The 14,187-nt window shown below is 30.1% G+C and overlaps 1 protein-coding gene across 11 annotated transcripts in view; it reads left to right on the plus strand.

Moving 5' to 3' along the window:
• The window catches only part of LOC129913965 (putative thiamine transporter SLC35F3), a 29,504-nt gene that overhangs the window by 3,366 nt on the left and 11,951 nt on the right, over positions 1-14,187 (plus strand). For 7 of the 11 annotated variants that reach the window (XR_008772117.1, XR_008772118.1, XM_055992976.1 and 4 more), the window contains exons 2-8: positions 3,983-4,425; positions 4,476-4,908; positions 4,967-5,145; positions 5,230-5,358; positions 11,529-11,718; positions 11,797-11,886; positions 12,759-12,888. Coding sequence is in view for 7 of the 11 variants with exons in the window: in XM_055992976.1 (XP_055848951.1) it covers positions 4,063-4,425; positions 4,476-4,908; positions 4,967-5,145; positions 5,230-5,358; positions 11,529-11,718; positions 11,797-11,886; positions 12,759-12,888 (1,514 nt within the window). In the remaining 4 variants the exon portion in view is untranslated. Of the gene's footprint in view, positions 1-3,982; positions 4,426-4,475; positions 4,909-4,966; positions 5,146-5,229; positions 5,359-11,528; positions 11,719-11,796; positions 11,887-12,758; positions 12,889-13,317; positions 13,388-14,187 lie in introns of all 11 variants that reach the window. The other 4 variants (XR_008772116.1, XM_055992972.1, XM_055992973.1 and 1 more) reach the window with 3 other exon arrangements.

Genomic DNA, 14,187 nt, shown 5'->3' on the forward strand with positions numbered 1-14,187 from the left:
AATCAAATGCACAATTTTACCTTTTGGAAATGGTATCATTTATTACTGTAAGTGTTGCCGTTGTTTTTTAATAATTTTTTTTTATTTTGATAATTTTTTTTTAGAAAACTGCCCCTCCCACCTAAACGGGGGGAGATAGACCCCCATTCCAAAGAAAAAGATGTTTATATTGAGCTCCTCTACAATAACCCGTTATCAAATCCTGGCGCCCAGGTTATCCTACTACGTGCCGAAACAACATTTTTGTTCTATACCTAAAAGTTCGAATTTCTGTATCTGGGTTGAAATCGAAAATTTTTTTTTTCTAAGCCAATTTTGGAGTGATTTTCATAAAAAATACCTCGATTGATTGGGAAATAGATATAGTTTATGAATATATTTTTTAAATAGCATGTTGTTTTGAAAACATAAACTTTAAATTGATGCCGAAGTTGGGCAAATGACAAAAAAAATTGAATTTTTGAACTTTGACATCTTATAAATTCTAAGTTGTTTAACCGAGTTACATGTTTTATACATTGTTATAAAGGTATATTTATCTTCTATCAGAAACTGTAAAAAAATCGAAAATGGGTACAAAATTGTCGAAGCTAGAATTTTTTCAATGGGTGAAGGTCCAAAAAACCGTTTTTTGCCCGTAACTCCAGATTTTGGGGGTGTTAGGGGATTTTCAAATACCGTTTCGTATTCAGTGCGACTAGCTCTACAAAACCTGATAGGTCTCCGCCCGCGTATATTTTAAAACCTCATTTTTGTAACACCGTGTTATTTTTTCTTAGGAATTTCGCATCAGCTTATTTTTGTGTGACATGGAAAGCATGAAAGTGCAGGAATTGATGAAGGATAATATAATTGAATAATTAAATATGTATAGAAGTGACACCGATAGTTTCTCAAGAGCTACAAATTTTATTTTTTTAGCAAACAGTTCTGAAAAATTGTCCAGAGAGAATGAAGCTTGTCCTAGATAATTTTTTTTCCAAAAATTTGTGTATAAAAAGGGAAATTTTACATAAGGAAACAAATTCATTAAAAAATATCGAAACGGCAACTGAAATATGCACTACAGGCTTTCCCAAAAGTAATGGTTCAAACAAAATATGCTGATAGGCCAACTTTAGGGCTCTCAGAATTTGGTTCTTTATCCCAAATCCTTACGAATTTCGGTTAACTGTAGTTCTTGTGAAATTTCATAGAAATTAAAATGAAACACAAATAAAAAGCAAAGCTGCATCTTTGCAGTTCTTATTTGCAGGTGACAAAACAAGATACTCAAAAATGTACCTCTTTGTTCTCTTTTAATAACACAAGACAAAAATGAAAAAAATCTGGGGTTAAAAATAAAAAAAAAAACAGGGAATAATAAACTGTTTTAATGCTAACATTTTTACTTGCGATATAGGTACTATTTATCAAGTTATGCATTCGTACAAAAAAAAAAGTTGAGATAACATTTTTCCATGACATTACGATGGTAGAGAATGCCAAAAAAGTGGGTCCCAGAAGTCCGTCTGTCAGTCTGTCAGTCTGTTTGGATTTTTTTGAAAAATCAAATTTTCGAAAAAGGGACATTAAATTTTTTTGAAATTTAGTTTTAAGATGCTTATAAGTGATTTCTACAAAATGACATACCAATTTTATTTTAAAACTTTTTTTCCAAAAAATTATTTATAAAAAATTAGTTTTTTAAAAATCGGCTCTAACGATTTTGAAAATTTTTTTTCTAAAAATGCATCCTAATATATCAATCAAAACTGCATACTTGTTTTGCAGGGCAATTGGATTTCAGATTTTATTTTATTTTTTTTTAAACGAATTTTATTTTTTTTTTTCAAATTTCTATATAAAAAGTCTTAAAAATGTAAGCAACTTTAACTCTAAGAGCAAGTTCGTGCGACCCAGTCGTGCATTTTATTTTTTTTTTGGTTCCACTTTTTTTTAGAATCGGCGCCGATACAAGCCGGCAGACTTACATGTTTGTTATAGCTATAAATTGACCTTCTTGCTCTATTAACATAAATCGGTTACCTCTCGCGCAAGAAATCTGCTGCCGGCTTTTAGACTATTAGTAACCAAAAAGTAATTCTTAGAAATTATTCGGCTATAGAATGCACAATCCTTTTCGATCTAAACCATGTTTTGACTTTCCTCAAGGTACTGAAAGTTCTTTCAACCAAGCTTTTTTAGTCTATTTCTTGCAGGAGAAGGAGATCAAATAACTCAATCATAATAATCATTTAAGAAAACTGCACTTGATTGCACTTTTTCTCAGAATCAGCCCCGATTCAAGCCGACAGACTTAAATGTTTGTTTTCTCTATAAATGGAATTCCTTGTGTAACGAACGAATTAAACCAAAAAAAAATACAATAAACAACAATATTATTTGAATTTATCATTTACTTATTTTAATTTAAACTTTCATTTTAATTTTAATTATATAAATATAAATGAAGTATTGCCTAATTGTACATAAATTTAGAAATCTACCACAATAACATTAAAATTATTTCAATATTATGTCTTAAATATTATGTGTTCTCTATGAGTAAATTAAATACGTAAATTATGTTTAAAACTTTATCAAGCACAAGCTTGGTATCAATAACAAGTATTGTCAAAATCATTCTGATTCGGGCCATCGAGCAGTAAAGAACTAATTTCATAAAAGTCAACCAAGTCTCTTTTCATATCGTACATACATTGGAGATTTGAGTTTGATTTTTTTTTTACATTTTCCGTGTTTTCCAAATATTCGTTATCAGTTTAACGTTTTTAGTTTAAATTCCTCCTCTGTCCTCTTATTTTATTATTTTTTGTTTTGATTCGGTCATTAGAGATACTAAACTGCGGTTTAATTTTTCATCTCTTTTTTAATAGGTATTTCTATTTTGTTATTTAATAAGATTATGTGTTAAATAATGAAGTTTTTTTTTCAAATCATTAGTATTTTAAAAAATCATTGACATAACAGAGTTTTTTTTCAGTTAAAACTTAAATAATAATAACAAGTAAAAATAAAGCACTTTCAGCTTTTGTTTGATATAAAGTTGCTGAAAATATAAAAAAAGTAACAAAATATAATGTTTCAAGTATAATATTATAATTTCTAAAATTTTCATTGAAAGTGATACGTTTTTAGCCTATATGATGTGTAGCTGTGTTGTTGCTCTGTTTGTTTACTTGACTACAAACCAATTGTTTGTAAAAAAAAAAAAATACAAAATGCAGCACGTATACGCCACAGTGTACGCAGACAACGTAATGTTAATTACAGCTTGTCTTAGGTTACAAACTTCTTTATCGTGCGGGTGTGAAAAAATAAAAAAAAATCCTTCAAAATAAAAACAAAAATTTTAAACATTCCTTGTAAATTTTGCTTAACAATAACAAACACAGATTCAAATAAAAATATATATTAACTCAGTTTTTAATATAGTTGTGGTTTCTTAGTAACCAAAAAGTACATTTAATGGTTTTTTTTGGCTATCGACTACTAAATTCTGTAAAGTGACTACAGGGCCACACCTCATTCATAGCGAATTTTTTCCGGGTGTCACTTAAATATTCAATGTTTAAATTTAAACGCGAAAGTTCCTATTTTGGTCTTATAAATGATGTTGCAAAAATTGTGTATCAAGCAAGAGAGATTTTGTCTTCTCAGCATTTCGATTTTGAAAGATTTTCTTTTTAGAATTATGGATTTTGGTGATTCATCACTAAACCTTCAAATAACTTGATGAATCTTGTATTAAAAAAGTTACCTTTACAAAAAAAAAAAAGGATTCTAATTAACTCGTTTACCTCAATAAAAAAAATCATCCAAAGTTCACATTTTTCGATTTTATCTTCAATGTTATATTTAGAGAAATTTTTAAATAACTTAGTTTTAGGGCATAACTTAACACTCCTGAATATAAAAAGTATTTGAAACGATTGATTGTCATAATTTATGTAACTTTGCTTTTTGTGTGTGGTTTCAGATACATTATGGAACAAAAAGGACCCAGAAGCTTAGAACACTTCTTTATAAAACAATGTTAAGAAAAAAAGAACGATAGTAATGACACGAGACGGTGAAATACCCGCCATATTTAACCCGAAACGGGTTAGAGCTCCATCTGTGGTTGTTACTGGTGAATCACCAAACGGTCCCTATGGAGGTTTCACTAATATTCTCAACACCAGTAATCCACAAATTGCCCACCAAGATTCCGTGTCGTCAAGTCAACAAGATCCCATTGAATCAATTACAATACAACACCAGCAGATATCTCATGAAATAAGAGAGCACTGTAGGGGTTACGGTAGCAGTGGAGGCATTGATGCTGAAGCCTCCATTGCTGATACACCTGAAGCAACTGTTGTGCATTTTAAGAGGTTGAGAGCCTGCAAGGAAAGATGCTGTTCCGAACTGGCACAAAAGGTGGGCATGCTTTTTTATATACGATCAATAACGCTTTCACCTGATTAAAGAGAATATGTTTTTTACCCTTGCAGATGTATTTTGGAGTATGTGTTACTATTTTGGTAACAGCTTCTTGGGTCGGAGCTACACATTGCATAAAGTTCTTGTACCTTAGTCGAAGTACATATATTAATCCGGATGAGTTCGAAAAGGAAGGTTTCAAAGACAATGGAGATATGGATGAGCATGACGGGGTTATGGGTTTTGGATCTGGTTTCAACGAAGTCGAAGATGCCACAAAGATGTTCCACGTTCCGCGCAATACCTTAGCGTCAACCATATTCAATGCACCATTTTTTGCTTCGTGGTTTTTTACGAACTTTGCTTTTTTATTTTTTCCAATTTATGTACTTGGAAGGGTTGCGGTCAGAAAATGTGATAAGCCCGGAGAGATACTTGGAGATGTTCTAAGAGGTTTCCGGGATCGAGGTTTTACTATTGGTATGATAGTTTTTGTTTTTTACTATTTTTTTTCTTAATCATTTCAAACATTTTACAGGCCGCTTTCTCAACCGCTGTCTGTCTTTCTGCATTCTTTGGATAGTGACAACGTACCTCTACACATTATCCTTACGAGTGCTGTTTGCAACAGATGCTATGGCTCTTTTTGCTACCAATGTAGCTTGTGTCTATCTCCTGTCATGGGTTATTCTTCATGAGCAATTCGTTGGAGTTAGGGTATGTGAGAACCTAAAATGGATTTTTATTTTCAAAAGCTTTTTGAGTATGAATTTGATAAGATTTCTATAAAACTCTGAATAGATTGTTGCTGTTATATTGTGTGACACAGGAATTGCCCTACTCGCTTACATGGATGGCATAACAGAGAGCTCAACTTTGAGTGGTGTTGTCTTGGCAGCATTGGCAGCAGCTGGATATGCTGTATTCAGGGTATGCAGATATTTAATACTAGCCAGCTTTGATGCTTGCATGGCTTATTTATTATTATTTTTTTTATGAAACTGAATTACCGGTACCGTACAGGAAAAAAAGACTTTTCCGTGTAAAGAAATATAGGAAGGCTAATTTTGCTTCAAATTTTAAAGAAGAGTATGAAAAAATCTTCAGTTCTGGATTTTAAGACGCGAAAATTAGTTACTTTGGAAAACGAGAATTCATTTATGTTTCTAAAACTATGTCCATGGTTATAACTAAAAAATTGTTTTTTTCCTACATTTGGAAACAAATATCTTCTTACCAAAGCCTCGAATTAAGGATATGAGTTTATAGTGAAAAGATCTATACATTTATATGTACAAAAAATAATTTTTTTATCTTTTTGAAAAAAATCCAAAGTTAACTAACCCCTTGCCGAAAAAAAGCATTTTAAAAAATTTCATCCAAATCCATTGAGTGAAACATCAAAAGAAAGATTTCTTTGAGCTCCATTAATAAATGATATTCAAACATTCCTATGAGGTCTGGTTCTTAAGATATTTTCAACCAAACATATTTTTGCTTAAATTCCTACATTTGGAACCAAACTTCCCTTATTTATGAGCATGATATATATAATTGTACATTGCTTTTTGTTTCCTTGTTGCAAAATGTATAAAATTGATTGCTCTAATACTTTGTAACGCCATATGCATTGATAGGGGATGATCTGAACATTTATACCCACTTTCAATGAGTGACGCTGGTCACACAAATACGTTTTCTTTGGTGTCAGTCATCAAATGAACATGAAATGGACCAGGAGATCATCGAAACTTGTGGAAACTAGCGCCCCGTATTAAAGCTTCAAGTTTGAATTTGCACAAGCTCTCCATGATAATTTTGTACTTTTGTAATTATCCCACTTTTTGCAAAAAGGAGTTATAACACTTAAAAGTTGTTTAAATCAGAAAACATAAGAACTTCCTTTTAGTTAAAAATAGTTATGTATAATCATTCTTATCAAAAAAACAAAACCGACTTCAATGGATCAAAACTGGGTTTTATGGTTTTTGTCATAATTTCTATAGCCAGAACTGAAGGAAATGGACCACACTGCAGGCACCAGCTTTCCAATACAAAAAGAATTATCAAAATTGGTTCACTCAGTCCAAAGTTATGAGGAAACAAACAAAAAAAAAATACAGACGAATTGAATACCTTCTCCTTTTTGGAAGTCCGTAAAAAGTTGTTTACATCAGAACTTCCTTAGTGCACATGCAGCAAGAAAACATCGAACAAACCTAGAAATTTGAAGGAAGCTGTCAAAAAGCAATCCGCCATGCAACATATTCTATATAGGTTACTCTTTTCCGTCCCATCCGTCCATCTGTCACCGTCAACGGATTGATTGTTGCAACGGATTCTATGGGTCCCAACCCATAGAAATGCATTTTTTCTAATATTCGAATTTTGTAGGCCAGAAATTGAGCTATTTTCATAGCCTTCTTTCAGATCTAAACAAACCAGCTTTCGGTATTTCCTTATACAAAATGTGTGTAACAGATTAAATACAAAAAATCACCACCATTATCGTGTTCGTTTATGTACCTACTCCTATGTTTATCATTTTGCAAATGTAAGAGCAGTACAACTTTTTTAGTTGATGTTTCTTTATTTCCCGTTTCAATTTAAGTTTTTTTTTTTTCAAAGCGTTTGTTCTACATATACAAAAATAACAAACACCATTTTGGGGGTTTGGCAGCATTTTGCAAAGCTACAGCAAAAATGTTCATTTTAAGGATAGTAATAATTTTCACAGAATCCCGATCTTCATTGAAATTCGTTATTTGTACGATCCTGGTGTTTTTTTAGTTTTTCGAGAAAAGGTAAAGGAAACAAATATCCAACTTTCTCTGAAATTCTAAAAAAAAAATTAAACTGTGTAGTAATCATAAATTATGTTCTCAAAAATTAATGCGATTTAAGTATATTTTTTTGTATTTAATGTTTTTATGTTTTAACTATTAATTTTAAGTCAAACATTAAAAACCACAGGCTTACATATATTTAAGTTTGGACAAAAATAAGCTTAGTTCCGGCTTAACCATCATTTATTTTCGTCATCCCAACTATAATTGATTACAAAGGCCGACTAATTTCATTAATTAAAAAAAAAAAAAATAAAAAGCTTTTTTTTTCAAATTACCAACAAGTAAGATTACAAATCAAGTAAGAATTCTAAGTCAAATAAATAACATTTAAGGCGAAGGAGTGCCCACATCATCGGATTTACTTTTTTCCAAATTATAAATTAAGAAGGTCACTGTGGTGTATGCGTACTATTTTTTTTTTCTAAAGAATAAATGAAACTACATAGTTGGCTTTTGTTTTTTTTTTCTTTTCCAAAATAAATTTGCCTTTGCAAATAATCGAATTTAACACTGAACAAAAAAAAATATTTGTTGTGGTTTTTGAGGTAAATATTAAATAAATGCTTCTATATTTTTTAAACTAAGGTTAGGATAGAACCAAAAACTGTTTCGTCAATTTTTTTTTTTTGTTGAAAACATGAAAAGTAACAACATGCGCACACAGCTTTCTGTCACAAAAAAAAAACACGTTCAATTTCACAAAAATATTTTCAAAATAGTATTTCTGTAAAATATGTACATACATATATATATTTCTGTAACCAACATTTCTGTTACCAATCTTTTTATTACATGAAAATCAATTTAACTATGCCATTCCCCTTGTAGCTATTTTGGTTTCAAATTCAAATATGTGAAATTTACAGATGCCGTGCGGTTCAGAGCAAATTAATAATATGCGCATTATAGGCAGCCTTATGGAATTGTGTGTTTTCGCTCACATGTCATTTTGAAATTAGCTCATGCTCATGCCTATTATTTGGGCTCTTACTCGTTTTTATTGTTCTTATTTGGTTAGTCTCACACTTGAACCAAAAAAGTAATTATCTCGGGTTGTTCTATTTTTCCCCGTAGTAAGTTGATTAAACGCCAAAATTGTGCATTTTTTGATAAAAGCAAGAAACTCACATTGTCGGTAATGATCAATATACAAATTTGAGAAATTGGGCTTATAAGAATTCCATCCGGAATTTCTATAACATAATAGGTTTATAAGTTTTTTATATCTGTGCTCTATTTTTACTTGCGATATAGGTACTATATATCAAGTTATGCATTCGTACAAAAAAAATAAAATGCACGACTGGGTCGCACGAACTTGCTCTTAGAGTTCAAGTTGCTTAAATTTTTAAGACTTTTGATATAGAAATTTAGAAAATGTAGGTACCTACTATATGGGTACAGAAAAAAAAATAAAAAAAAAAAAATTAAATTCGTTTTTTAAAAAAATAATATAAAATCTGAAATCAAATTGCCCTCCAAAACAAGTATGCAGTTTTGATTGATATATTAAGATGCATTTTTAGAAAAAAAATTTTCAAAATCGTTAGAGCCGTTTTTTAAAAAACTAATTTTTTATAAATAATTTTTTGGAAAAAAAGTTTTAAAATACAACTGGTATGCCATTTTGTAGAAATCACTGATCAACATCTAAATACAAAATTTCAAAAAAATTCAATGTCCCGTTTTCGAAAATTTGATTTTTCAAAAAAAAAATTTCAAAATTTTTTTAAAAATCCAAAAATTATTTTTTTCAAAATTTTATTTTTGGCTTATATTTAAATTATATAAATGCTTCTTAACAAAAAGTTTCGTTGAAATCGAATAAGAGGTTTCGGAGATAATCGGATTTGAAAAAAACGGTTCTATGGCAGGTACCGTTAATAATGATTCTCAAAAAACAATTTTTTCATTGAAAGATAGACCTTAGCTTAAAACTAACATTTGAATTTTTTAAACAAAATCGTTGGAGCCGTTTTCGAGATATTTCAATTTTACTAAAATCGGTATATGACAAGTACCGTTATTTTTGGTCCAAAAAAATTAATTCCAAAAACCCCTCTGGAGAGTCGCCAAATAACGCTACATACCAAGTTTGACATTAATCGGTCCATCCGTTTAGGCTGTAGCTCCTTATACAGACAGACAGACAGACAGACTGACAGACTGACAGACAGACTGACAGACAGACAGACAGACAGACAGACGGACTTCCGGGACCCACTTTTTTGGCATTGTCTACCATCGTAATGTCATGGAAAAATGTTATCTCAACTTTTTTTTTTTGTACGAATGCATAACTTGATATATAGTACCTATATCGCAAGTAAAAAGTTGAGATAACATTTTTCCATGACATTACGATGATAGACAATGCCAAAAAAGTGGGTCCCGGAAGTCCGTCTGTCCGTCTGTCTGTCAGTCTGTCAGTCTGTCAGTCTGTCAGTCTGTCAGTCTGTCAGTCTGTCAGTCTGTCAGTCTGTCAGTCTGTCAGTCTGTCAGTCTGTCAGTCTGTCTGTCTGTCTGTATAAGGAACTAGAGCCTAAACGGATGGACCGATTGACTCCAAACTTGCTATGTAGCAGTTTTTGGAGGCTCTCCAGAGGGGTTTTTGGAATTAATTTTTTTGGACCAAAAATAACGGTACCTGTCATACAAAAATTTCGGAAAAGTTTAATTTCACAAAAACGGCTCCAACGATTTTGTTAAAAAAATTCAAGTGTTAGTTTTTTAACAAGGTCTATCTTTCGAAGAAAAAATTTTTTTTTGAAAATCATTATTAACGGTACCTGCCATAGGACCGCTTTTTTCAAATCGAATTTTCTGCAAAACTACTTATTGTATTTCAACGAAATTTTTTATACAAAAGCATTTATATAATTTAAACATACATGACATACATGACATGACATTACGATGATAGACAATGCCAAAAAAGTGGGTCCCGGAAGTCCGTCTGTCCGTCTGTCTGTCAGTCTGTCAGTCTGTCAGTCTGTCAGTCTGTCAGTCTGTCAGTCTGTCAGTCTGTCAGTCTGTCAGTCTGTCAGTCTGTCAGTCTGTCAGTCTGTCAGTCTGTCTGTCTGTCTGTATAAGGAACTAGAGCCTAAACGGATGGACCGATTGACTCCAAACTTGCTATGTAGCAGTTTTTGGAGGCTCTCCAGAGGGGTTTTTGGAATTAATTTTTTTGGACCAAAAATAACGGTACCTGTCATACAAAAATTTCGGAAAAGTTTAATTTCACAAAAACGGCTCCAACGATTTTGTTAAAAAAATTCAAGTGTTAGTTTTTTAACAAGGTCTATCTTTCGAAGAAAAAATTTTTTTTTGAAAATCATTATTAACGGTACCTGCCATAGGACCGCTTTTTTCAAATCGAATTTTCTGCAAAACTACTTATTGTATTTCAACGAAATTTTTTATACAAAAGCATTTATATAATTTAAACATAAGCCAAAAATAAAATTTTGAAAAAAATAATTTTTGGATTTTTAAAAAAATTTTGAAAATTTTTTTTTGAAAAATCAATTTTTTGAAAACGGGACATTGAATTTTTTTGAAATTTTGTTTTTAGATGTTGATTAGTGATTTCTACAAAATGGCATACCAATTTTATTTTTAAACTTTTTTTTCAAAAAATTATTTATAAAAAATTAGTTTTTTAAAAAACGGCTCTAACGATTTTGAAAATTTTTTTTCTAAAAATGCACCTTTATATATCAAATAAAACTGCATACTTGTTTTGTGGGGCGATTTGATTTCAGATATTGTTTTATTTTTTTGAAAAATTAATTTTATTTTTTTTTGTTTTTTATATACCAACATTTCCCAAATTTCTTTATAAAAAGTCTTAAAAATTTAATCAACTTGAACTCTAAGAGCAAGTTCGTGCGACCCAGTCGTGCATTTTATTTTAATGGAGATAACGCTTGAATATGTTTTTACCCTTAGGTAAGAAGTTTGTTAAATCAGAAAGTTTAGTTTGAATAATCTATGAAAATCTACGACTTTGAGTTTTTACCTATTTATTTCCGCTGGAAGGTGTTGCTCTAATTTTCAATTTTTTATACCAAATAAAACAGAACTTAAAGCTCTTTTTTCACTATAAGTTAAATACCCCAACATTTAATTTTGTGACTTAACCCCTTAATACCTTATGTTAAAGATGTTAACGTTGTGTCTTGTGTTTCGTTTCGCTCAAATGTTTTAACTATTAAATTATTGAATTTACTTTTGAATTTCGGTTTGTAGGTGATGTTTAGGAAAGTTATGGGCGATCCACCTGTCGGGCAGATAGCATTTGCTTTCACAACACTCGGATTTTTGAATGCAGCATTGCTTTGGCCTGTTTGTGTTGCACTTTATTTGACGGGAACCGAGAGTATGCCCTCGGATCGAATGCCATGGGTCATCCTGCTTATTGCTAGTATACTATTATTGGGTAATGCATGTCAAATTAGTATTTAAAAAAATTACATTTAGTGTAAATAAAATTTGCGTTTACTTATTTAATTTTTAGTGTTTCATATGCTTACGCAATTTAGTGCAGCTGTCACCTACAACATGTTTGTCACACTTGGCCTCATAACAGCAGTTCCCGTATCTGGAGGTGATTTTGAAAAAAAAAAAAAAAAATACTTACACATAATGCTTAAACATTTAAAACCGACTTTAATGTGTAAATCGGCTTTAAATAAACACATAGTAACTAATCTTTTAGGGTTAACTCTTATTTAAATTTAATCGGATTTAATTTTAAAATACTTTTGAAATAAATAGCGACAACCAATGAGTGAATGAAGGAACCAATTTTATCTATAAAACTAGACCATGTGGTAAAAAACAATTTAGGATTGATTAAATCTTTAAACTTAACTTAAACTCCGTAAAAGCGAATATCAAGATAACGGATTTATGAAAAGCACTTACTTTACTATTGAGACCCCAAGAAACATTTCTGCGTCAAAAAATCTGAAGTGCAAGAAGCTTCGAGTAGTTTCAGATCAAACGACCCGTGCCAAAACATCACAAAAATTGTGTTTTGGGAGCTCACATTTTGGTATATCAAAAACATTAGATAAATTCTGATACTAGCTTCAAATTCAGAAGGCCAGAAAAGTGTAGTTTGGTTTCTATGGCAAAATCTACAACTTTTTAATTTAAATTTTTTGGTAAGAAGTCTACTTTTGACAGAAATCCTAAAAAAACACGATTTTTAAAAACCGGATTGGCACTGGTCTTTTTGATCGTTTTTACCCATTTGGTAGTTTAAGTTAAAAAGTTAAGTTCTAAGAATATAAATTTACTCATTCGTCGATCGCTCTTATTTGAAAAGTACTAAAATGCTTAAAATTATCCTCCAGGTTATTTTAATTTTTTTTTTATAAAACTTCAGCTAGATTTAGGTCGTTTTATGAAAATATATTATATACTCTTTAAAATAATTTAAAATTGTCATTAACTAAGATTTTCTTATTAAAGCTCTGGATGTTGTATTATATGGAGCAACATTTGCTGGCATGAAATTGGCTGGTGTAATACTTATCGCAGTTGGATTCTTTTTAGTCATGTTCCCCGAAAATTGGCCAGACTACATAACAAGACTTTTAAGGTAAGGTTTTTTTTTGTAACCATTTTTTTGGTTGTATCATAAATAAACTGTGAGTAACTCTCTTAATCTTATTTATCATTTTTGGATAGTAGTTGAAAATACGTTTGGTTAAATCTATAATACTCTATTAAAATTATTTTCTTTTTTTTTTAGTTTGAAGTAGTTTGTTAGTTAATTTTACTTCGATTGTAGATAATTTCTTTTTATAAACATTTCAAATTAAATTTTAAACTTTCTTATAAACTTATGCTTACCAGTCTCTTAAAGTTGGATTTTATTATTATATTTTAAGTTTTGCTGTTATATTTTATATCCTTTTTAGTTTTCTTCCAGTATTTTAAAATTATAAAGTAAACCTATCTAAAAAAAAAATCCTTTTGATAAATGTTAAATAATCAAATGACCTTGTTTTTATATAAAAAATTTCAGAAAAAGTGGTCGAGCTATCCTACGTTACCAATGTTGTTGTGAAATAGCTGAAATTCATTACGTTCATTCGGTAGGAATCACAATATTAAACAAACAAAAAAAAATTAATTAATTAAAAAATCTTAAAACAGAACAAGGATTATATACGAACAAAATATTAATCAAGTTTGAAAAGCACAGGGCTATAAGTTTACTAATTTTTACGACTCTAATTTATTGAAACAATGCAATGCAAATGCTGTATAGAATAATGTTGCAAACAGTAAACTAAAGATTTTTTCTATAGGTAGAGACTGAGTTATTATTATATAATATTACCTCGCCTTCTTATCTAAAGTTCTAAAGTTTATTTATGTTTGGCATTCACACCTACAAATTTAAATTTCTTAACGTATCTTCATACAAAAAAATATTTAAATAAACATAATCTACTTTAACTCATGTTTTCAATAAATATCGAGGAGTGTTTTTCGCATATATTTTAGCCGCCTTTTTGATCACCCTGTAGTTAATACACAATGTATCTATATATATCTTTTTGTGTTGAAAAGTTTATTTTGGCCTTCAATGCTAGAAAGTCATTGCTATCAATCAAACTATACCTCTAGCAATTTGACAAAAGTATCTTAATTTTTTTTTTATATTTCATTGATGTTTGTTTTATTTATTATGGCCTTAATTTTTTTGTTGTTAAATGTTTCTATATAATGTTATTTTTTTTCATCAGCATTACTTGTTTATAAATTAAACATTTCAACTAATTTTTATTTTTAATCAGACCGTATTAACAAACATTATTTCGTATGGGAAAATTATAAACAAAATGTAAATAAAACTTGTAGCTTTTTTATTTTGTTTAATCTTAATACA

This window comes from Episyrphus balteatus, chromosome 3 (genome assembly GCF_945859705.1).
Source record: "Episyrphus balteatus chromosome 3, idEpiBalt1.1, whole genome shotgun sequence".
Classification (NCBI taxonomy): domain Eukaryota; kingdom Metazoa; phylum Arthropoda; class Insecta; order Diptera; family Syrphidae; genus Episyrphus; species Episyrphus balteatus.